The sequence below is a fragment of the Podarcis erhardii genome (genome assembly GCF_964252035.2).
Source record: "Podarcis erhardii genome assembly, chromosome: 13".
Lineage (NCBI taxonomy): Eukaryota > Metazoa > Chordata > Lepidosauria > Squamata > Lacertidae > Podarcis > Podarcis erhardii.
In genome coordinates this window covers 49472939-49498629 of record NC_138502.1, presented here as the reverse complement: position 1 = coordinate 49498629, position 25691 = coordinate 49472939, and the positions used below count along the sequence as shown (strand labels likewise).

The following is a 25691-nucleotide window of genomic DNA, read 5'->3' as shown; positions in this document are numbered from 1 at the left end:
CATGCAATTATAAGCCAGGTGTCTGGGATTTAAAGTGGGGAACAGTGAACTGTCATGCTAGGATCTGAAGTAATACGTGAACGGATAATTCAGAAAGACCTACGCATCTGAAAATGGCAAAACGTCTTTGGCAGTCAAGTGCCCCAAACATGCAGCATCACATTTCAGCAAGGGGGAAATAGCAGGGAAGGTTTTCCACAAGTCGAGACCCTCTCCTAAAGGCGAACTTAAAAGGAGTCTTGAAATGTGAATCATGGCTGTTTTCGTAACGAGATTCTAACTAGTAAGGAAACTTCAAGAATACTATCCCCATGGAATAATGCCTTTTAATTAAAGTTCTGCTTCTTCTGTGAGTCTGCGCAGAAAACCTCTGCTGAACCCTGTGCCCAAAATGTCTAGCAACTGAGGCTTTCAATGGAGGACACACCAGTAAACAAAAACAGATCAATACTTCTCTTACAACAAATGTTAAAATGAAGCTGCTGTTTTAAAATTACAAAAAAAAGGTCAACTGTTATGGAGAAAATACTTCACTTTACCAGTTTCATTGTCACTGGCCAACTTTTCCTCCCTTTCCTCCCTCTCTAAAGTGCTGCTTGCTGAGGATATGCTGGATGCAGAACAATTGTCTTTTTCATTCACTTCTTCATTCTGCCTCTCTTTTTCACTTAGTATTGCACCTTCTTCTGCCTCTTGCTCTGGACCTTGCGCCACTCCGCTTCCTGGCTCCACCTCTGCAACCTCTACTTCTTGGGGTGTTTCTGCCCCCTGCTCCAAGTCTGCCCCGTCTTCCTGATCTGTTTTTGTTTCTGCCTCTGGCTCAGGTTCTGGGTCACATTCAGCTTCACTGGCACTCACTGGTGAAAAGAATAATGGAGAAAGATTCGCTTAAAAACAGTGTTTCGTGCTTCGCACAGTCAAGTGACTTCCATCAGCCTTCATTTCTCCAAGTGAGTGAAAAGAGAAAGGGCTCTTGGTATCGGAGGCTGCTTTTAAGAAATGGCTGAGCGTGGCATTCGCAGGGCGGAGCTCATGCAATAGCCCTTGAAGGAGGGCCTTGATCATGAGACACACCGGAAACCTGCCATTTCCTGCTTGAATAAAGTTTGGTCAAACTTTAAGGCATTTATAAGTATGTGTGTGTATGTGAAATTTCAACAATATAAGTACAAATCATTTAATAATCCCATCTACACTGGGTGCTAAAAGGTTACGAAATGACTCCAAACAAATTATTACTTCCCTCTTTAAAAGCAGGGAGCAACAGGAAAAAGGGACAAGATCATTTTTGCTTGCTGTATGCTCTGTTGTTGAAAACATGTTTAGGTAAAGGTAAAGGGACCCCTGACTATTAGGTCCAGTCGTGGCCGACTCTGGGGTTGCGGCACTCATCTCGCTTTATTGGCCGAGGGAGGTGACGTACAGCTTCCAGGTCATGTGGCCAGCATGACTAAGCCGCTTCTGGCGTTTACCTTCCCGCTGGAGCGGTACCTATTTATCTACTTGCACTTTGACGTGCTTTCAAACTGCTAAGTTGGCAGAAGCTGGGACCGAGCAACGGGAGCTCACCCCGTGGTGGGGATTCGAACTGCCAACCTTCTGATTGGCAAGCCCTAGGCTCTGTGGTTTAACCCACAGCGCCACCTGCATCCCAAAAACATGTTTAGAGTGACTGATTTTTCATCTGTTTACACACAGAAAGGTACACCTGTGTTAGTTTTATTAGAGCAGCACAGCTCTGAAAGGGCAGTGGCATGCACCGTTGACAGCAAGCCTATGTTCCCTCATGGCGATTTATTTCGGAATAGCTACATAAAGCACTGGCTTGGCATCTGGCACAAATCTAGCTTCTAGCTGTTTGGCAAGTGGCATAAATTTGTCTCTTAACTGGCGTCTGACACATATTGTTGATGATGCAGTTGATTTCCTCCACCTCATTTGATCACTGACAGAGTGAAATTTAGTCATCATTTTCAGCTAAACCAGCAGATTTTCACATGCAAGATTTCTATATTGCAATGCAAAGAAACTAGAAGGCACCCACAGGTATTCAGTCAAGCAGCTCACAGTTCTCAAAGACAGAACGGCCATGCAGAAGTGACAGAAATGTGAATATGTATGTTAATTTTGTGTAGTTGTGAAATCACCTCTTGGTTAAACTATGATACAGTTCTAGATTTTTCCTTCTGACCGGCCTGGCAGTTCTACTTTTGCAGTGTACGCAGTGTCAGAACAGAGACTGCAGTGATCTTTTCTTTTCTGATGAGAATTCAGATGACTCAGAAAGGAAGAGAAAAGGAAAGGAAAGGAAAGGGAGTCCAACCTAAGCAGTGTAACTTTATAGTGGAAAAATGGGGACCATCTGAAAAAAGCACCACTAAAAAAATGAGGTGCTACAAAATTAGTTTAAGACATTAGTGGGGATTTGGGACACACAAAGTATTAGGAAGTTCTCCTGCACAAATCCCACTGAGATGAACTAGACGTGAGCAAGAGCACTGTTTTGAGGTTACTTACTCAGGAGTACATTCTGATTAATTACGTCCTGAATCTCTAAAGTATGCAACAAAGTCTATTTTCAGATTTTTCAGCAACAACTCCTGAGAGGTGAATGACTATTAGGAAAAAAGATTTTGAGATTTGACATATCTTCTTAATTTTCTACCTCTCAAGTGAACTGACTCATAGATATAGATATAGATACGAGCTAGTATATCAGCAAAATTCAAGTTCACCATGTAACGACAATGTAAATAACAATGCCAATTTGAAATACAGCTGAAGCTTTTGGGATGACCCATGAACAGAGAACTTGGAGCTTTTCTGATTCTGATTCTAGCAAGATACACAGAATGTAGTTCTACAGATCATGAGAGCTACATCAGTGATGGGGAACATGTTGCTCTTCAGATGTTGTTGGATTCTAACTCCATTCATCCCTGACCACTGACTATGCTAGTTGGGCAGATGGGAGCGAGAGGTCAATAACATCTGAACAGTCCCATGTTCCCCATTCCAACTGCACACTTCTGATTGCTAGTATTGGTGGCAAATTCTTATTTGGAGGAATTAAAATTAAAAGCCCTTGAGAATTTGCCAACATTACTAATATTTCAGTTGGTCTTTAAGGTGCTACTGGAAGGAATATTTAGTATTTCAGGCTGACTCTAACTGAATCAGACCAGAGTTGGGTCTGACTCAAAATAGTGAGAGGTTTTATAAACTTGGGGCATTTCTTGACAGGGACAATGGAATTCAAGTTCTCTCTGCCCCCTAGAATTGAATCAGGAGGCAGAAAAATCTAGACTTCTGTCCTCTGGTGCATTTCACTGCCTCCACCACATGCAACAGTCCCAAAACTTGCCAAGTCCTCCCCGCTAGGAGTTTCACAGCCTATGAATGGAGCCAAACTCTACCACGGATTACCAGATGCTGGGGACAAACAATAATGGAAAACTATCCCCTTCATAACCTGCTTGTGAACTTCCAAAGGCAGCTGAAAGTTGGGTTACTACATAATCTTTTGTCTGACCCACCCTTCACCTACAATTCCCATCAGCCCCAGAAATCACAATTGGTGCCGCCTAACCTGACCAGGTATGGGAAGGCTGGTCAGACCCATTTAGGAGTTTCCCCATGAAAAAAACATGTCACACAGCAGCTGTAACATGTCACACAGCAGCTGTATCCAATAGGTCTGTCTATCCATCCATCCATCCATCCATCCATCCATCCATCCATCCATCTATATGGCTTAACTGTAGCAAAAATTCTAAGCAGTCTACAGTTTTCACATCTAGATTAGTCAGTCAGACATTCTAGGAACTTCTGTCTCACATAGTTTATTTCCTTTATTTACCAAGGGTTCAGTCTACAGTTTAGACTATTCACTAACCTACTGCATTTTTGTAGTAAGTCTGGAATTGTACACCCACTTACAAGGGATTAAGCCCCAATTAACTTAATAGGACTTACATTTCAGGAGACATATATAGGATTCCACTACTAATGAAGCATCTGCAGTTTTGATTTTGCATTCAATCATTTCCCATAAATAATGTAGGTGGCCTCTTTTAGTATGAAAAAGGGGAAATAAACGGAATTGCTTTGTGCATGTCAAATATACATGTGTGTGTAACAACCGAAGATGTAATTTCCCCCTTATTTGGGGGCAACGTTTGTTTTCTAACTTTCCTTCTCATGGACCAAGCCATACCATCTTCACTGGAGAAAATCAAGATTCCACATTACTTGTAGGGTTTTTAAAAATTACGGTTGTTGTTTTTTATATATAGCATAAACAATCTGGCCAGATTTGTGAATTGAGTAGTCTTCAAATTTCTCAAAATCCCATTACGGAAACGAAGCAAAGTTTTGGAAATGCAAATAATCCAAATGCTATTGAAAAGTGTGGTGGAGATACGTAATGTGGAGCACGTGAACCTGCGTGAACTCTCGGTATTTGGAAAACAGACTGTCTTCATGGGTAAACAACGGATTTGAGAAAGGTTGCTCCTAATTTCTGTGTGCTGCAGCCTTTAAAAGTAGCAATGGAAATGTAAGTGCACCTCTCCAACATTCAGATGGGACTTGTAACCCTTTCTGAATCCAAAATATTCACATTCATTCAAGTGAATAATTTTTGCTGGGAAACTAAGATCAACAGGGTTTCGTTCCTTATAATTATGCCTATGACAGCAGTTTCAAGGCATGGACCATCTGCATTCAGAGATCTTTACAGAGATGGATGTTTCCCTTAACACTGTCTTTATCTCATTCACCTGTGCAAATTTCCACAACATTGCTCATTTGCGTCAGGTGCCCCTCTGGAAAAGCTCTAAACACCTGCCATCTGCTGAAAGCAACTCCACACATCAACCACAGAGATTTAGCCTATGCACCTGTTATAAATCTATTCCCCACACATACCAAAGAGCTCCATTTTATAATGTAATGTTTGGAAGGAATCCCAGAGACATATGCTACAATAATCATCATAAAAGAGATAGTTGCTCTCCATGCAGAGATTTGAAAAATCCTAATGGTAGGGGGAAATGAGGTGAGTTGTGTGTGTGCGTTTGTTTTTTTTTAAATCCTGACACTGGGCTTGAATAACTGCCATTCTGAATAAAAGTGATTTCACAGATACACAATCTTTGCAGGAACTCTCCAATACTGAGAAAAAAAATAGAAACCATGCAAACTAAAATCAAGTTTGACAGCAGCACACCCTAAGTCCACATACAATATCCATTCTCCTTCAGATGGTAGTTCTTTAACAGCATGCTTCAAGCAATAGCAGCCAATAAAGCCAAAGAGCTCAAGTCATAGAGGCATCATCAAGTCAAAGTACATGAAGGGCTGTCAGAGAGATCTTGGAGCAGTTTTGTTCTGGGTTGCACCGGAGGGTCGGACTTGAGCCAATGAGCTCAAATTACAAGGAAAAGAATTTAGACTGAAAGCTTGGAAGATCTTGCAGGTGGTGCAAGCTGCTCAACAGTGGAACAGTCTGCCTCAAGAGGCAGTAGACTCTCCTTTGCCAGAGGTTTTAATGTAGAGATTGGATGGCTACCCGTTATAGTGGATTTCCTGAATCAGCGGGGGGAAGACCTTTGATGTACCAACTCTATGATACTATGATAGTGAGAACTGGCATTCAGCATGCAGCAGCCCCAGAAATATTCATGCATCATAACAGATAAAGTATTTTCAGGATTTGATTCCTATTGAGGAAGTGAAGAATCTTACCTTCAAATACAGAAGTCACATATATAGACAATGCATTCATCATCAGATTTCCAAAGAGACTACGTAAGATGCTGATCATGTGCATAAACCAGCCAAAATAAGTATTTTTGTCCCCCGGATCTCAATAGGAATGATTTAGGCATGTGCTTTAACTCATCATTGAAATAAATGTGATTTATCAGTGATTAATGGGGGTTAGATAATGCTTCTGGTTTCTTCTTCACTTTTTACCCACATAATTGCATTTGGTGTATTATAAACCTATTAAGAGTTCTGCTATACATCTAGGATTGTATGCATGCCACCCCCACCAATAAAAACAACTTTTCATCTCTGTTTTCCCATTCACTATTGCCTTGCCACTTATTTTGGTACCAAATCATCACATCAGAGATTCCTTAAGCATAATAATAATATTAATAATTACAATTATATTTTCACCCCATATTTCCTATTAAAAATTAAAAATATGATTAACAATAATGTAAACCTAATACATATAAAATATAAATTCAGGAACATTCGAATTGGAATGTGTACACGCGAGTTTGCCACTTTCCTGTCACCAATTTTGACATTCTCAAGAGTTTCAAAAGCAGCTTGGCTCTTGGGGTCAAGGGGACAAGATGTTAAAAGCCACCCAAGGTACACATAGGCATGGTTATTCCAAGGTGCAGTCTAGCTAAAACTAAACATTTTAAGTCCCCCATGCTGATATCTTCCATTGAAGCCAATTCATCTAATATGTTTAATTTTAGCTGGAGCACATACTTTCTACATACTTTAAGTGTTTTGACTTTGTGAGCATTGATATACCAGACTCACAACACCAAATGCACTCAGTGAAATCAGAATAGCATACCAAATGTTGCCATTTGTTTCTAAGGTATCAAACCTATATCTAAGAGAAAGGATTGGCAGCAAAAGATATCAACATTTTATGAAAGTGCGATACCTTGAAATCTATACTGGTGTATCCGCTTAAAGAACTGAGAAGCAATTAAGAGATGCCAATTCCCCTATCAGAGTTCATTGGCACTTACCTTCTGAGGTCTGAGATGCCCTGCGAGTTGTCACAGGGGACTTTGGCTCCTCCTGAGAATCTGTTGAAGTGGGGCTCGCAGATGTCGGAATGGGAGAGGTTGGGACTGAAGAAGAGCCCAGGTTCAAAGACAAGTCACTCTTGCCCCGACATAAACTCCGACTTCTCAGCTCCTTCTCATACTCTTCAGCTGCCAATTTCTCCAAGTATTTGTATCTGGAAGTCAAATTCCAAAGGGATTTTGTAAAGAAGGAGAAAACGGTTGCTGGTGCTTGTTTATAGCTGAAGCACCTGCGAGGAAAGTTCTGACTTCTTGATGCGTGAGGTACACGGCAAAACTGACTGCTGGGCTAAACTTGGGGGGGGGATGGAAGGCAACAGAGCAAAGGGGGGGGGTGAAAAACAAGCAAAACCCAGAGACGTTTATAGTGCTGATGTCGAACAAAAGGATAATATTAAGCAATCCTCAGATGCTGAACTTTGAAGAAAATTGTCTTCTTCCCCATGGGAACATTTACCATCTCTTCCCTTTTCCTTCACAAAAATGTCTCTCAGATCCCCAAATGTTAAAAGACCCAGTCCCAGTCTTGCTGAAGAGAAAGGGGAGGAAATTTTAGTGCCTCGCAGGAAAATAGATCTTGCAGAAAATAATACCACTTACAAATGTTTGGACTAAAAACTGTCTGAGTCTCTGAACCTGCTTCTATTTGCTCCAAGAGCAGTGCACTGGAATTCACTTTGTTCTCTCGAGCGTCTACAATGGAAACTTTTTTTTTTTAATTCTAAAAGATTTCTCGGCCGGACTCAAGACATTCAATAGCTTGGATATGACGTCACATATAGTTTATTCATCAAAGTCAGTTGAAAAGAACAAAGATACATCTGTTTTGCATTTTAGGCAGGCAAGACTTGCTAACTGTTTATTAAGACCAGCTACCAATCATATTCTCCATACAATTCTTTATATGTTCAGACCAAAATAGCTTCGGAATATGTGTGTCTTCCAGATGTCTGCTAATTTTATCCACCATTATTTGCCCATGGAGTACATTAATTGATGCAGATGTAAAAGTAGGTTCCTGACTCCTTTTGTCCTATTGTGAACTGCTCACAAAGGTGAATCAGGACTAACTTATTGCATCCCTGACTGTGTTTGACTTCCAATATCTGACTGCAATATCTGACTGCATAACAATATGAAATGGGGCAAGATAGAGATCTTCCTTCTGTATAATGCTGCATTGTTTCTCAGATTCTCACCATCTTTTCCCTTACTCAAAATTGGAAGCATGCTTCAGTTTTACACCTGAAATGGTTTACAGTGTGAAAGAGTAAAAATTACCTGGCTCAGAGGACCTCACCTCCCACGTGTCACTGTTTGAAAAGAGGTACACACTGACAAGAGACTAATGCAGAAATGCAAATGCAATGGGAAGCCTCCCCTGAGTGTGGGCGATTCTGCTGCATCTTGCATTAAGAGGGGTGGAATGATCCAATCGCGCCTAATGCAGAGATGGAGTAGATTGCCAGATCTTAGTGGAAGCTGACCGGAAAGCAAGATGAGTGAATCATGCAGATGCACAGCATGCAGTCTCCTCCTCCTTGGGGTGGACACTTTTAGGAGCCGATATAAACAAGGAAAGGTTGCGCTAGTGAACATTGGATCCAGTAAGGATGAGGCTGCGTTTCCACCACCCCCGGAAAATAACAGTGCCTGTTATTCAGGAAATACTAAATTGTCCACATGTAGTTCCAAGTGCACAGCCATTGCAGATACGAAGATATCTTTCATAAACATTATGCCACATGCAGCGTTGCAGGATCTGGTTTCAAGGGCGCGCAAAGCCATTTTCAGTAACATAGTCAAGCTTTTTTCTCAATGTTAAGCAATTAGGGTTCCATGTGATGTAGAAGTGCCCACAGATTTTGGAAAGTGATTGTAAAGGATGGCTATAAAATAGGAAATGTTTCTAGCAATTATAGTATACACAGCCAGTTCAATAGATTGTGATTCTCTATGAGAGCTAAGCTGTTACCTCTCCCAAATGAATAGATCACGGGTAGTCAACCTTTTTATATCTACTGCCCACTAATGCATCTTTCTTGATGGTAAAATTTCCTTACTGCCCACCAGTGCCCGATGGAAGGAGGATTCAGCTTGTGCCATAGAACCCACTACTGCCCCACCTAGAATCCTGAAACGCCCACTAGTGGGCGGTAGGGACCAGGCTGACAACCCCTGGAGTAGATGGATTCATAAGTAACACAGGTAGCAGGGGTGTGTAGCCTATTTGGATTGAAACAGGCAGACCAGTGGGTCTGCCTACAGCTTGGAATTGTGCCTGTAGTGCTATCTGACTCTTCCGTGTTGTACTGCCACCTGTTCCCTCCCTTAGTAGGTTAGGAGAAAACCATTCCAAGGGATGGGGAAGGAGGGCTGCATATGCTTTGGCACATTTGCCAAGAAGGTTGGCCACCATTTCTCCAAAGGATCGTTTATCTAAAACATGGTGAAGTAAAGCTAAAGCTAAAGGTAAAGGGACCCCTGACCATTAGGTCCAGTCGCAGACAACTCTGGGGTTGCGGTGCTCATCTCGCTTTATTGGCCGAGGGAGCCGGTGTACAGCTTCCGGGTCATGTGGCCAGCATGACTAAGCCACTTCTAGCGAACCAGAGCAGTGCACGGAAACACCATTTACCTTCCTGCTGGATCGGTATCTACTTGCACTTTGACATGCTTTCAAACTGCTAGGTTAGTAGGAGCAGGGACCAAGCAACAGGAGATCACAGGGATTCGAACCGCTGACCTTCTGATTGGCAAGCCCTAGGCTTTGTGGTTTAACCCACAGCGCCACCAGCTAGCTAGCTACAAGGAAATGGTTGGTTGGCATCCATCTGTCTCAGGAGACAATGGATGAGTTCGCCTTTGAGGGTGAAGTCAAACTGTTGTAGGGCTATAGTGCCTGCTGTGGCTGTAGAGACCTGTAGTGAAAGACATGTTTTGTTGCAGCTGGGGCAGATGAAATTGCCCGCAGTTCTTCTCTCTGCACTCCTACCAGCAGTCATTCCTCCTCTGGTCACCGCTACGGATGCATGACCTGACTGATTGTATCCAGCCTCTGTTTGTCTTTTGGCAGGTTGCAGTTTTAAGTATTTTTTTCAAATGGTGTTTTGTACTTCTGGAAACCCTGGGAATCTCCCAAGCATTTTTGATACCTGTTATGTTTACTAGGGGTTGCTCGTGCACAAGCAGGGCAAACCTCTCCCTGGCTGGCTGCTAATGTAAACTTTATCTGTCCGGAGAACCACTCGCCCGTGGCTGCCTCAATCGCTGGCAGAATCCGTGAGTGGGCGTTTCTTAAACTTCTTCCAGCATAAAAGCTCCTTGACGCCCAGTCTCTGCCTTCCCTATCTGCGCGAAAGCCTTCTGCGCAGGGAGGGTGTGGGCAGCGGAGGACCCCTTCCTTCCCCGCTTGTTCCAGGCAAGGAGTCGTGGGACTGCCTCGCCACATCCGACTCCTGCACCCCCTCTCCCCTGGACCTGCGTTTATTCTCTTCCCCAGAAGAGGAGCTGCTTCTCCCAATCCTTGGAGGCTCTCTATAATCCCTCTGGCTTTTGCTCTCTCCCTCCAGCACTGATGGCAGTTCCCTGACAATACCAAACCTCTTATTTCTCAGTAACTCGCTGCCTGACTATTAGAAGGAGCGATGTTTGGACATTGGCATGGACTGAAGGATGGGGAACATGTGCAATGTGTGCAACATGATCAATAAGTCCTATCTGCTTAAAGAGGCAGTCATGTTAGCCTGCCTTTCTGCAAATGATACTATAAAAATTGCAGGTAGCACTTTGCTCTTGTATTATTGAGGCTATGTGACTTTTACCTATGGCTGTAGAAGCTCTCTACATGGGATTCTTAGTTTCTCAAAACTCAAAATAGAGTGCTGCCCTTCCTTCGCCATTCTAGCCATACAACAGCCACCTGAAGGTCTGGTGGAAGTTCTGAATCAAACCTAGTTTCCAAACTCAGCAGACCTCCCATGCCACTTCTTTTGCAGATTTCTCCGCTATAGGCTTCTTGTGAAGTAGCTGAAAGTCTTGGCTGACAGTTTCAGAAGTCTCTCTCTCCCTCTCTCCCTCCCTCTATCTCTGTGCAATCCAAACAATTATTTGTTACATGCCCATTATTTAGTAATGAACATCTTCCTTTATCATGGCTGTGCTTGCCAGAATGAAATAGCACATGCATTTCTGATTTAAGCCATTCTTTACAAGTCTAACTGGAAGCATGTTTACAAAACCATGCATTTCTCAATAAATGACATAAGAAATGTAAAAAAGAAAGCAAGCCAGAAACAGTGTTAAGTACCGACCTCTCTTCTCTTGCTTGTCTTAGCTCCTCTCTTTTGTCTAGATAATTACGACTAAGAAACAGAGGTGCATAAAGTTACAGGGAAAATAACTTAAATAAAAAGCAGGAAAAGAAGAACATAGCAAGCAGTGAAAGAAATGAAAGCAGCTAAAGCAAAAGAGCTCAGATTAAAATACATTCTTTGGTAAAAGAAATCTGTGATGATGGGTGTAATTTTTAAATGTCAAGGACACATTGTCACACACACACTTCTTTGGTACTATGCTGATAATTGATGTTTTTCATAGGAGAATATGTCACAAAATCCTGGCGTGGGACAAAGGTTTGAACCTGTGGCCTTGGTGTTATGAGTGTCATGCTCTAAGCAAATGCCATTACCTAAGTCTCCAACCTGCATCAAGTTTTGACCTGAGCTCTATGTCTTGAGAAACGTATCAAGATTTATTCAGATGAAAAAAAATAAGAAAATAAATATTTTTTAAAAACCACACAAACAAATATTTGTTCAGGTGTACAGCCACCATAGAAATGGCAACAATTAACACTCAGGTGTTTATTTCATGGGGTGGTGCTAAAACCAATCAGAGATTCTTTCCAAAGATAATGTGAATTGCACTGTGGGAGGCAGTCTTGAGAATCCATTCTTTGATAGGTAAACGGTAAAGGGACCCCTGACCATTAGGTCCAGTTGTGACCGACTCTGGGGTTGTGGCATTCATCTCGCTTTATTGGCCAAGGGAGCCGGCGTACAGCTTCCGGGTCATGTGGCCAGCATGACTAAGCTGCTCCTGGCGAACCAGAGCAGCACACGGAAACGCCGTTTACCTTCCCGCCGGAGCGGTACCTATTTATGTACTTGCACTTTGATGTGCTTTCGAACTGCTAGGTTGGCAGGAGCAGGGACCGAGCAACGGGAGCTCACCCCGTCGCGGGATCCGAACCGCCGACCTTCTGATCAGCAAGTCCTAGGCTCTGTGGTTTAAACCACAGCGCCACCCACCTCCCTCCATTCTTAGATAGGTGACAGTTAAAGGGCAAGTTCTCACTAACTTATTGTCCGGGTGACATCCCTTCAGATACCTCCACACAAAAATATTCCCTTTACATAGAAGATGACTACAGTGGTGCCTCGCAAGACGAAATTAATTCGTTCCGCAAGTTTTTTCTTCTTGCGAGTTTTTCGTCTTGCGAAGCACGGTTTCCCATAGGAATGCATTGAAAATCAATTAATGCGTTCCTAGGGAGACCGCCTTCAGACCAGGTCCGGGGATAGTCTTTCCCCGGACCTCTTCTGAAGGCTGGTGGGGGGGGGGACTTTTCTCCCCACCGCCAGGCTTCAGAACAGCCTTCTGAAGGCTGGCGGTGGGAAGAAAAGCCCTTCTCCCGCCGCCAGCCTTCAGAAGAGTTCCTGCAGGGCTGCCTAGGCTGCGAATAGCAGCCTGCTGCCGGGTGCGAGGGACGCTCTGAAGCAGAGCGCCCCTCGCCCGGGGCAGACACCTGCAGCTTGGGGAGCCCTGCCGGACTTCCCCACAGGGCTCTCCAAGCTGCGGATAGCAGCCTGCTGCCCTGCACGAGGGGCGCTCTTAAGCAGAGCGCCCCTCGGGTGGGGCAGACATCTGCAGCTTGGGGAGCCCTGCCGGACTTCCCCACAGGGCTCTCCAAGCTGCGGATAGCAGCCTGCTGCCCCGCACGAGGGGCGCTCTTAAGCAGAGCGCCCCTCGGGTGGGGCAGACATCTGCAGCTTGGGGAGCCCTGCCGGACTTCCCCACAGGGCTCTCCAAGCTGCGGATAGCAGCCTGCTGCCCCGCACGAGGGGCGCTCTTAAGCAGAGCGCCCCTCGGGTGGGGCAGACATCTGCAGCTTGGGGAGCCCTGCCGGACTTCCCCACAGGGCTCTCCAAGCTGCGGATAGCAGCCTGCTGCCCCGCACGAGGGGCGCTCTTAAGCAGAGCGCCCCTCGCGCGCGGCAGACATTCACAGCTTGGGGAGCCCTGCGGGGAACTCTTCTGAAGGCTGGAGGCGGGAGAAGGGCTTTTCTTCCCACCGCCAGCCTTCAGAACAGCCTTCTGAATGTTGGCGGTGGGGAGGAAAAACCCTCCTCCCACCGCAAGCCCCGGGAAGAGAGGAGAAACTGCGCGCCTTCTCCTCTGTTCCCGGACCTCCCACAGCAAGCCTTCAGGACAGGTCCGGGAACAGAGGGGAAGGCGCGCAGCTTCTCCTCTCTTCCCGGGGCTTGCGGTGGGAGGAGGGTTCCCCGCTGTCCCCGGAGATTTCCCTATGGGCTTTCGTTTTGCGAAGCAAGCCCATAGGGAAATTCGTCTTGCGAAGCCGCTAAAAATCGGAAAACCCTTTCGTCTTGCGGGTTTTTCGTTTAGCGAGGCATTCGTCTTGCGGGGCACCACTGTATTTCATTAACAGGCCAGAGGCTGAGGACTCTTTGGTCTCCTTCTGACTTTACTGACTTCTTAGTCACTGATAAGTTATTGACCTTTTCTGTTTCATTACAGAACTAGCAATTATTTTTCTCTTTTGGAAATTATTAGGGCATCATCTTGCACTATGTTAAGCAAATTTAGACGCAGATCTCGTAACGAAATGATGAAGTAGGTCTCACCAGCTGAACACATTTAATCCTACCGATGTCATAGTGATTTTTCTGCCAAACAAATCCCATTATTGGGGGGGGGGGGGAATCAGCAGCACACAATGAAAACCGATTTTTCATGTTTTTAAATAAGCATTTATCTGTATGTGGTCACAAACAGCTTCTGAAGTAATCAATGTGGTTCAATAGACCTAAGAGAATTGACAGTGGATTGAAAACTGTGAAGACAAGGGATTATATATAATCAACTTTTTATTTTGTTCTGTGTATATTGCAATGGTTTTTTCTGTTGCTATGGCTGATGGCTGACACAAATAAAGTTTCATTCAATTACCCTGTGCCCTGAGACCTGTGGGTATAGGGTGGTATACAAATTTAAATAATAATAATAATAATAATGAAAATAATAATAATATTTCAACTGACTCCAGATACTCCAGCTAATTGACAAGGGCTACAGGGATTTAAATGTGTCAAAGCTATGAAGAGCAGTATTTTGTGAACTGCACTTCATACTGTATACTCTGTGACTCGTGGGAATGGAAACTGAGAAATACCCAGACAAATAAGTGGTTTATCACAGGCATAGGCAAACTTGGCCCTGCAAGATGTTTTTGAGACTACAATTCCCATCATCCCTGACCACTGGTCCTCTTAGCTAGGGATGATGGGAGTTGTAGTCCCAAAAAAACATTCCGAAGGGCCGAGTTTGCCTATGCCTGGTTTATCAGATGCTACAATTCCAAATTTCTCTTCATGTGCAAATGCAGGTCAGGGTGGAGATGCTACCATTTAGGAAGACGGATGGAAGGGTGCATATATTGAATACAGCAAATGACTTTTCACCTCTAGTTATATTAAGATAACAAATGATTTTCTGTCTTACTTGAACTTGTTTCTTTCTTCCCGCTCTATCCTTTGCAGCCTCTCCTCCCTCTCCTGACGTCGCCTCTCTCTTTCCGCTGCCAAAGACTCCTGGTGCTGCCGATACGACGATGTAAGGAGACCACCCAAGGAATGCCTGCAGACCAAGGAGAAATCACATAATTTCATATTTTTCAATAAAATAGCTTTTCACCTGTCTACTTTTTCTCATTCTAAATACATATATACTGTATCCCAACATCTTGGGATGTGGGTGGCACTGCGGTCTAAACCACAGAGCCTAGGGCTTGCCGATCAGAAGGTTGGTGGTTCGAATCCCCACGACGGGGTAAGCTCCCATTGTTCAGTCCCCGCTCCTGCCTACCTAGCAGTTCGAAAGCACGTCAAAAGTGCAAGTAGATAAATAGGTACTGCTCCGGTGGGAAGGTAAACGGCGTTTCCGTGCGCTGCTCTGGTTTGCCAAAAGCGGCTTAGTCATGCTGGCCACATGACCCGGAAGCTGTACGCCGGCTCCCTCGGCCAGTAAAGTGAGATGGGCGCCACAACCCATGAGTCGTTCGTGACTTGACCTAACGGTCAGGGGTACCTTTACCTTTATCCCAACATCTCAGCAGCCAGTCTTTTCCACATGTGACTTACGGCCACTCTGGTTCATGCTAAAGGTGAATTACCCATTTTGCACATACTCTGGTAGGGCTTCTGATTAAAATAACAACAACAACAACAACCACAACCCAATACAGTATTACACTAAGGGCCAATGGGAAAGGATTAATAATAATAAATAATAATAAATTTTATTTATATCCCGCCCTCCCCAGCCGAAGCCGGGCTCAGGGCGACTAACAACAATCAAACAATCAGATAATCGCACATTACCAGTAACTTCACTAATTTGATCAACCCAAAAGTAAAGACCGCTTTCATTGAAGCAAGCTATTTTCAGGGGTGGACTTTGGTAATCTTTGCTAATATGGCACTCTGAGCCAGGCCAAATTTGGCTCTCCCAAATGGATCTTCTCAATTCTGGACCTTCTCAATTTTGCACCCTCTTGGCTTGACACCCTGTGTGGGGGAACCACTTGCGCTCCCCTAAATCTGATGCTGCTCTTTTGTAACTGCTGGATGCCACACTTCATTCCAGCACAAAAGGTTCTCAGCAGGGCCAGATTTAGGTTTGACGAGGCCCTAAGCTACTGAAGGTAATGTGGCCCTTTATAGGTCCAGCTGTCCTTTGTCAACAACAAATTGTCATTACCATATGGTAACTGATGGACCTAATAGGTATCTAAAGCTATTTGCCCGTAACAAAGTATGTATTTTATCAGAGTGATTGTTAAACTGAAATACAGTTAAGAAGTGATACTTTAGGGAGCAGGCTAGCAGGCAGGGCCCATTACTTACATCATAGGAGCCTACACAACACAAAACACTGTTGCTGGTATGTAAGGTGTAAAGGGACCCCTGACCATTAGGATCCAGTCACGGACGACTCTGGGATTGCGGCGCTCATCTTGCTTTACTGGCCAAGGGAGCTGGCGTACAGCTTCCGGGTTATGTGGCCAGCATGACTAAGCCGCTTCTGGTGAACCAGAGCAGCGCATGGAAACACCGTTTACCTTCTCGCTGGAGCGGTACCTCTTCATCTACTTGCACTTCGTGCTTTTGAACTGCTAGGTTGGCAGGAGCAGGGACCGAGCAACGGGAGCTCACCCCGTCGCGGGGATTTGAACCGCTGACCTTCTGATCGGCAAGCCCAAGAGGCTCAGTGGTTTAGATCACAGCACCACCCGCTGTATGTAGGTTTTTTTTGTTTTTTTATCTTATATTTTGGAAATGTACATCCAGTGTTTTTTTTCCTTTAAATTTTTGGGGCACCCCAAGAGAGTGGGGCCCTAAGCTATAGCTTGTTTAGCTTATACAGTGGTGCCTCGCAAGAAGAAAAGAATCCGTTCCGCGAGTCTCTTCGTCTAGCGGTTTTTTCGTCTTGCGAAGCAACCCTATTAGCGGCTTAGCGGATTAGCGCTATTAGCGGCTTAGCGGCTATTAGCGGCTTAGCGGCTATTAGCGGCTTGGAAAAAGGGAGAAAAAAGCGAAAAAAATCGCAAGACTTGCAAGACGTTTTCGTCTTGCGAAGCAAGCCCATAGGGAAATTCGTCTTGCGAAGCGCCTCAAAAACGGAAAACCCTTTCGTCTAGCGGGTTTTTCGTCTTGCGAGGCATTCGTCTTGCGGGGCACCACTGTACGTAAATCCAGCACTGGTTGTCAGTCACTGGCTAGGAGTGCCACCACTATGACTTCGCAGCTCCTAGGGAGCGGTTGGAAGTTATGTCCATTCTCAGAGAGCAAGGCATTGCAAGGCAACATTTGAGATGGGCCCTTCTGGACTCAGGCATTGCTTTGCAAAGGTGGGTGTGGCGACTGCCGCACAGATGTCTTTCTTACAACTATGCCTTTGCCATAACTTGATACTATTCATATTTTTTTTAATTTAATACCCTTCCGTAACTCACATACCAGTGTGCAATCCAAAAAGTCAAAACAGCTAACACAAGAATAAAATGATAAAAGCCCATTAAGAAAACTGCTTATTAGCAATTTTCAGGCAAAGCAGCACCCCGCTGGAATGACAGAGACAAAACATGCAAGTTAAAACAAGACAAAGAAGGAAGTTATTGTTATGGCTGAACTGAAACTGCTAAATGTTTTCCATGACCACCTTCTGAAGTGCTGAGCATTACATCCCTGTTTCAATTATTTTTTGGCCCTCCCTCTAAACATGTTTGCTTACTCATTTAAATTGGCCTCAATTTTGGTAACATTATCACATAGCTAAATCGGATTGGCTAAGCAGTATCATGATATCATCCTTTCAGTACTTGATTCCTAATTGGGTGGGATCCCCCAATGTGACCAATACAGGAAATTGCAAGGGGCAACCCCGGGGGATGGGGGGTCGCTGCATGACACATAAAATAAAAAAGTGAGGCTCTTTTTCTAGAATCAACAGTGGAATAAAAGGCTCACTGCTGGCTATGTGATTTGAACTTTGATACAGCCATCTGTTAAAATGTAATCAAAGGACCACATGTAACTGTACTCTCTGAAACCGAGGGTGGTCCCTTTTTCCTTATAGGACGTTACCTAAAAGCTCCAATTCCAGGAAAAGAAATCAAGATGGGCCATTTCAGAAGGGCTTATCAAATTCTTGCTTTGGAGTCTCAAGATTGCTGCCACTGTAATTAGTGGGTGCATTTTTACAGATATTTGTAAGTGAAAGCAGATGTAAAGTAGGTTCTCTTGATCTATTTCATCAAGGCATTCACAATATCCGAAGTTTGGAATGAAAGGGTTAGCTGGGGAGAAAGGAGGAATTGCAGCCCCTTTCTCTAAAAACAAAACAAGCTAGGTGACCATTGCCACTATTCTAAAACACTTTGGCTTGTAGATGTTCATACAAATATTCAGTTACGCAAGACGTGACAGCTTTTGCCCCACTGGCAGCAGATCAATGCAAGTAGGATTTCAACAATTTCTGCACATTGAATTTGAATCTGTTACATCCCACGTGGATAAACATTACATAAGGGGGTCTAAAACCCGATATCCCATAAACCTTGTTTCTGGCACAAAATTACAGATGCAATATCGTTGTGCGACTGCTGTCAAGCTAGGTCTGAGCTAAAAAAGGTTGTGAAACATTCATCAGACGACAAAAGCAACCCCCTTTATCATTGGCTTTTCAAGGTGGCACTGTTGAAGGGGGTGAAAACCTTTGCCTAGCTCCAAAGGCCATAAAGAAGAATGAGGGGGCTGCTTCTGCAGAGAATCTCTTCCCTGCTTATCATTTTATAAGAGATTCCCCATCTTAAAAGAGGCGAATCCTTCTACTCTCTTGGCAAACTGCCTCCAAATGGCAGGGGGTGGGCGGTGGGCAAGAATTGTGCTGCTTCCTTTAAATTGGCAAAAAAACACACCCTTGCAAATACACCATTTAAACAAGGCAACTGGCACAGCAACAAGAGAAATGGCTATAATCCCAATAAATGTAAAGGTAAAGGGACCCCTAACCATTAGGTCCAGTCGTGGCCGACTCTGGGGTTGCGGCACTCATCTTGCTTTATTGGCCAAGGGAGCCGGCATACAGCTTCCGGGTCATGTGGCCAGCATGACTAAGCCACTTCTGGCGAACCAGAGCAGCGCCCAGAAACACCATTTACCTTCCCGCCGGAGCAGTACCTGTTTATCTACTTGCACTTTGACATGCTTTCGAACTGCTAGGTTGACAGGAGCAGGGACTGAGCAATGGGAACTCACTCCGTCGTGGGGATTCGAACCACCGGCCTTCTGATCGGCAAGTCCTAGGCTCTGTGGTTTAACCCACAGCGCCACCCACATTCCTATAATCCCAATAGCCTTATACTAAGATAGACTGTATGTCCATCTAGCACAGTATTGTTGGCACAAACTGGCAGCAGCTCTCCTGGGTTTCAGGCAGAGGATTAAACCTAGGACCGTCTGCATAAAAGGAGTTGCTCTACAACTCTTCCCCAAAGACAATCTCTCTCATGCTTTGATAAATGACAAATGACAACAAAGCGAGGCAATGCACTTCTGACTGGTTGGACCTTTGGGATCAGTCCAGAAAGCACAATCCTCATTCTTGCTCAGCAATATTTGTTCTGTCTGCACTAATTACATGGTTCCTGATCGACTTGGATCAGAGGCAGATTTAGGGGAGCACGACTGGTTCAGTCGCACTGGGCATGGAGCCTCAGGGAATAGGGAGCGGGTGGCGCTGTGGTCTAAACCACTGAGCCTCTTGGGCTTGCCAACTGGAATGTCGTCGGTTCGAATCTGCACGACAGGGTGAGCTCCCGTTGCTCTGTCCCAGCTTCTGCCAGCCTAGCATGTCGAAAGCACACCAGTGCAAGTAGATAAATAGGTATCGCTGTGGCAGGAACATTTCCGTTTGCCCTGGTTTCTGTCCCGGTGTTCCATTGTGCCAGAAGCGATTTAGTCCTGCTGGCCACATGGCCTGGAAAGATGTCTGTGGACAAACCCCGGCTCCCTCAGCCTGAAAGCGAGATGAGCGCCACAGCCCCATAGTTGCCTTTTACTTGACTTAACTGACCAGGGGTCCTTTACCTTTACCTTTTTTAAATTAGAGCCTCAGGGGCACCACAACGATGATGTGTAATGCAAGGTGGGGGGTGGCACAGGGTTTGCACAGGGCAGCGCTGAAATTTTAGATCCCAAGGCCGGCCAATGCTCAGATTATCCCAGGAAGGGAATGATAAGGGGGGGACGGAAAGATTAGGGTTAAAAATGGTACCAAAGTAGCAGCAGATGGGGCATACAATGGCTAGTAAACAACTTCGAAAAAAGGCAAAGCCAAGTAATTTTCAGGAACCATTTCATCCCTCACACAAACACAACAGAACCTCCAGTGTTTTGCAAAACTTGTGAACCCTACAATACCCTTGTTAATTTCAGGATGGCGCTACATGTTACCGATGGCATAGTGATATCACTGAAAACATTCTTTGCACACAGAGTTGCCCCTTTGTCCCCAGAAATGCATCTCTCCTGGCGATGTAGAAATCCAGTTACAGGCTGGCATGATCGCTTCCTTTTCTTTTGCTTAATAAGAAGTCACAGTAACAAAGGTGGAGCTGTAAATGTGCCCGTATCTCTCTACAACTGGCGACATAAGATTGCACTGCACTTAGAACTTGTCCAGTAGGATCCCCCAAGGCTAGCATACATTTTATAAACACTTTTATAAACACAAAGATTTCTTTGGGGGTGGGGCATGGGGTAGGTTGCAGAGAAATGAGGCCAGCCTTGTAGTGCAACAGCTGGTGAGAGCTGTTTCTGAATTCGCACTGTGAAGGAATCAGCCTTTACTCTCCTTGACTGCTTGTGTATATAATGGGAATGTATGTCTTGCTTATATGGCTAGCTGAGGAGTGCATGGCTAACTTGAAACTCTAGCATGTGCCCTGAGTCTACTATGACATCAAGGCATAGGTGTCTGTCACTGCTGACGTGTCTAACAACACATGTCTCTCTGAGGGTGGGAAATTTTAAAGCTCTAAGCTTCCCAAGGGGAGGAGCACAACTGACAGGTGACATTTAAACACACAGACAGACAGGAGGTGAGCAGATCAAGGGGATCTTAATAATAATAATAATAATAATAATAATAATAATAATAATAATAATATATTATTATTTATACCCCACCCATCTGGCTGGGCCTCCCCAGCCACTCTGGGCGGCTTCCATAGAAAGCAAAAATACAGTAAAATATCACACGTTAAAAACTTCCCTGAACTTAAGATGTCTTCTGAATGTCAGGTAGTTGTTTATTGCTTTGATAAGATTTGGGATTTCAAGGAACAAAGGCTGACTTGTGAGCTTAGGTAAGTTCAGGGACTGAATAGTTATGGGCAAGTGGATATGTTTAACCGATTTTACTCTGCTTTTTCTCCAAACGAAGTATCTCAGGTTTTTTTGTTATATTAGGCATCTCATTTCTTTCTAACATTTACATGTATTATACTGTTTCGAGGGCTTTTGGGGTTGTTTTTACTTCTTTAGTCATGTGGTGCATACATCTTATAAAAGTGAAATATACTTTTGTTTTCATTCTAGTAAATGCAGTTCTTGTTTCATAATCCCTTTGTGGTCTCAGCTTATTCTAAACACTTCCATGCTTAGAGCTTCAACATCATGCTGCCTAAGGAGGTTTCAGAGAGATCCCAGGGAGATTTTGGAGGCTGTTTGATAAGCGGCAGCTTGGTAAATAGAGGGTGGGACCACTGTGGCCTGGTCTCCAGGAAAACATGGAACCATGGAGGGATGGGCTGTGTCTGTCTGTCTGTCTGTCTGTCTCTTTCTGGGGCACACAAAACCCAACAAGCATTTTCCCCCCAAAAATAAAAGTTACAATAATAAGAAAATATTTAAACCACGGAATTTGAAAATAATTGTATAAAAGCGGTCAGCAAACATAAAGCAAACGCAAACTTGGCTGGCAGAGATACAACAGGCTGTATCAAAAGCTCAGGAAAGCAAAAACACATTTGTCTGGCAGCCAAATGGCTTCAAGGTAGGCACCAGGTGAGCATCTCAAGGGAGAACGTTCCATAGTTGAGGTGGTGCCACCTAAAAGGGACCACCCCACCTACGTTGGCAGCGGCACTGTAAAGGTCCCAATCAGTTCTTCAGGCACCCTGGTCCCAAGCTGTGAAGGGCTTTAAGGATCAACCAAGCACTTTAAACTGTACTGGGAGCCTTGCAAATCTGCACTGTGATCATAACACCCACTTCCAGTTCCAGAAGTTCATTAACTCTAACATACTAAAAGTATAAATTAAACAACTAACCACTGTTCCTCTCCAATTACGGGTTTAAGTGTTTTTGAGGCATAATTCTTCCAATGTCTCTACAATAACTTTTACAATGCTCAAAGAATGGGATTATTTCTCCCAGTGGCTCCACCTTAGGCTAACAGAAGCCACTGGGGGACCTGATTTGGATTGGAGTGGATTGGATTTTGGGGGGAAGGGGAGGAGGGGAAAGAACGATTAACTCTTTGCTGCTTCCTAATTGGGGAACTGTTCCTCTTGCATTTTATGGCCTCCTGGCCAATGTTCTTTCTTTTCATTATATTTTATGTTTATTATCTTGTTTTCCAATTCTGCAAGAATACACTCATAAGATTATAACATCACCCACTTCCCTGGACAAAAAAACCTTTTCTCCCCGACGCCCTCTCTCTGTGTAAATACCTTTTTGCAGAATAGCAACACTCCAGCATATTGTAAAATAAAGTTTTGGCATAAGAAAACATTTTCTTCTTCTTTTCACATGACCCTAGAACTGTGAAAACAACACCTTCCAATTTGACACTCTGTGATTTGGGGGATCTTCTGGAAATTTGTATGTGTCTGTGAAATTATTTCAAAGGCTGAGGTGGGGAACTTTCTGGTGAGTGGAGGTTAACTTTGTTTCACTGCTGCAGAAAACCTCCTAGCGGCAACCACATCCTGATCTCATTTCATGGCACTAAGGGCTCGCGCTAACTACTGAGAGGAGATTTGCTGCTGCTCTATTAAGCAGTGACAAAATAAAAGTTCAAGAAAGAAGATAATGACTTTTGTAAATCAAGAAAATCTTTAATTAAAAAATATATATTAATAGCCCATGAAACAAACTCCTAGACAAAAGTAAACTTGTATATTAATGCTGTTAAAGTTATGTATTACTGTACTGAATTTGCATATAAATAAAATCTAACAAAAATCCAACAGAAAAAAGAAAGAAAGAAAGAAGAAATGGCTGCCAGTAATGATTAATTAATTTGTTATATTTATATCCTACCCTTCAGCAATGGATGTTGTAATGGTTCTAGGGGTTGCTCATGCGTAAACTGGTGCCACACCTGGCTGGGTTGCCTGAGTGAACCTTTTCTGTCCGGACAGCCACTCGCCCGTGGCTGTCTCAGTCGCTGGCAGAATCCGTCAGTGGACATTTCTTGAATTTCTTCCAGCAAAGAAGCTCTTTGACGCCTAGTCTCCGCCTACCCTCCCTGCGCGGAAGCCTTCTGCGCAAGGAGGGTGTGGGCAGCGGAGGACCCGTGCTCTCCCCGCTGGTCCCCGGCAAGGAGTCATGGGACCGCCTCGCCGATTCCCCCATCTGCCCCCCTTCTCCACTGGTGCTACGCTGATTTCCTTCCCCAGAAGATGGGCTGCTTCTCCCCATCCCGGGACGCTCTCTGGAATCCCTCTGGAGCCCTCTCTCTCCCTCTGGCTCCAATGGCTGTTCCCTGACAGATGTGTAACAATCAAATACACTGGCAAGCCCCCTCTCAACTTGCAAATTATTCTTTCTGTCTGAAATCTTTCCACTGCCACTACCACAACATCTTTCATAGAATCGCAAGAGTTGAATGATGCCTTGAATACAATCCACTTGCCTAGTGCAGGAAAGCCAAACCTAGACCAACCTGGATACATTGCTGAACTCTTCTAGGAATGTAACTCTATAAACCACTTTGAAACCAGATTCGGTCAAGGCAAGCATATCGATATTTTAACTTATTTCCAATTAATTAATCTATTTTATGTTCACGCTGTTTTCTTACCAACCTCTCAATTTTGGCCTCTTCGGGTGGCGATGTAGCATGGCGAGAATTGGGTGTTGTAGGTGTACTTAATCCAGAATGAGGTAACGTGGAAGAACAGGAGTTGTTGCTGTAGCCACTGTACCTGAAGTTGACAGAAGTGCAGAGAAGCGGAAAAGGTCACTTCATAAACAGGTCAACAACAAGCTGTTTTCATTAATGCACTACAAATGGGTGCAATTTTGAAATGTACTATTCCCGGGGTTAATAGTGTGCTAGAGGTCCACAGACAGAAACAAACAAACCGCCCAGTCAGTACAAATGCATTTGTAATATTCAGCACTGTTTGGTTTTTGTTGCCCAGTCACAAAATTCACAACTGGCAGAATTCTAGTTTAAATCTGCCAAATCTATGCATCCTTGGCTGTCTGGTCAACCACCGCTCATCCTCCAACTCTCGTTTTCCTGCTCACATCATTTCTGCTAATAGTGCACAATCCCTCACATCTCTAGACCATATTTATGGGTTGTTGTCCCCACCCCCAGTCCTATCATCTCTGCCCAGTTGCAATTTTGTTTCTCTGCCACCCAGTGTTTTCTCAGGTTCCTGTTTTTCTGACTACACTTCATGTTATGTACTGAAGTTCTCACCCTGGGCCAGCAGGGGGATACTGTAGATAGTTATGCAAATAAGGGATCGAAAGTGACGTTCAGTGATTGGATAGTTTTAGAAAATTGTTACAGTTACATTGTACTGGAGCTCTATATAAGCAGGCTGACTGAACCCTTCAGTTCAGTTCTGTTCTGGCCTGTGAATAAACAAGAGCTGTTTGAAGAATCACTGTGTCGTCTGATATGTTCACCCACAACTTAACACTTTACTTTGTCCCATTTGCCTTCACCATAGTGCCTTCTGATCAGCCTTCACAGTACTCTTCTCTCCCTTTCTCCTTGACAAGATGCCCTCCTGATCTTAAGGCACAATGGCCTTTCTTCAAGGCTCCCTCGCAGATTAGCATTGACAACTGCAATGCACTCTACGTGGGGCTACCTTTGAAGGGAACCATCAGAAGACCCTCAGAGCTGCACCTCAGTGTCTGGGCTGAACGATGGAGGTGGAGACGCTCCTTCAGGTATACTGGGCCAAGGCCGTCTAGGGTTTTAAAGGTCAGCACCAACTCTTTGAATTGTGCTCGGAAACGTACTGGGAGCCAATGTAGGTCTTTCAGGACTGGTGTTCTGTTTTCTCGGCAGCCACTCCCAGTCCCCAGTCTAGCTGCCACATTCTGGATTAGTTGTAGTTTCCGGGTCACCTTCAAAGGTAGCCCCACGTAGAGTGCATTGCAGTTTTCAATGCTAATCTGCGAGGGAGCCTTGAAGAAACCCAGCCAGATGGGTGGGGTATAAATAATAAAATTTATACTGTACCAGTACTGCATCTCCTCTGCCCTTTTCCTCATTACTCCTCCACCTACAAATACATCCCCTCCCACATCCCTATGGCAACCGTGCTGTGTGTTACATCACATCACCATGGAAGCCATTTTGTGACTGGTGCCTACAGCAGTTTCTCAAGATTCAAAATGTGCTCTTGGGTTAGAGGATAAAGGAGCCCCCTGTTTTTAATGTAGAGGGAAACAAAAAGCGACACGCAGGATTCTCTTATGCACAATCACAGAGAAATAAGGAGCAAAACAGAAGAAAGCTTCTCTCTGGGAGCCCATATGTTCGCACAGTCTGGTTCCAGGTAAGCCATAGGGGACTTATCATCATGGTGGGAGCAGGCAATGGTGTGTTGCATGAGAAAACTGAAACTCAATCCAAAGAGCGCGCACGCGAACACACACACAACCAGCACCATTACTATAAAACCTACTTAGGTATAGCCTTTTCCCTCCCACAAGTG

General features: G+C 44.4%; 1 protein-coding gene across 13 annotated transcripts in view; it reads right to left on the bottom strand.

The window, feature by feature from the left end:
* The window catches only part of FHOD3 (formin homology 2 domain containing 3), a 366192-nt gene that overhangs the window by 73116 nt on the left and 267385 nt on the right, over nt 1-25691 (bottom strand). For 10 of the 13 annotated variants that reach the window (XM_081836221.1, XM_081836227.1, XM_081836229.1 and 7 more), the window contains 5 exons: nt 23811-23930; nt 14654-14788; nt 11165-11215; nt 6792-7006; nt 540-857 (listed from right to left, as the gene is read on the bottom strand). In XM_081836221.1, the coding sequence (XP_081692347.1) occupies nt 540-857; nt 6792-7006; nt 11165-11215; nt 14654-14788; nt 23811-23930 (839 nt within the window). The remainder of the gene's footprint in view (nt 1-539; nt 858-6791; nt 7007-11164; nt 11216-14653; nt 14789-23810; nt 23931-25691) is intronic. The other 3 variants (XM_081836231.1, XM_081836232.1, XM_081836228.1) reach the window with 3 other exon arrangements.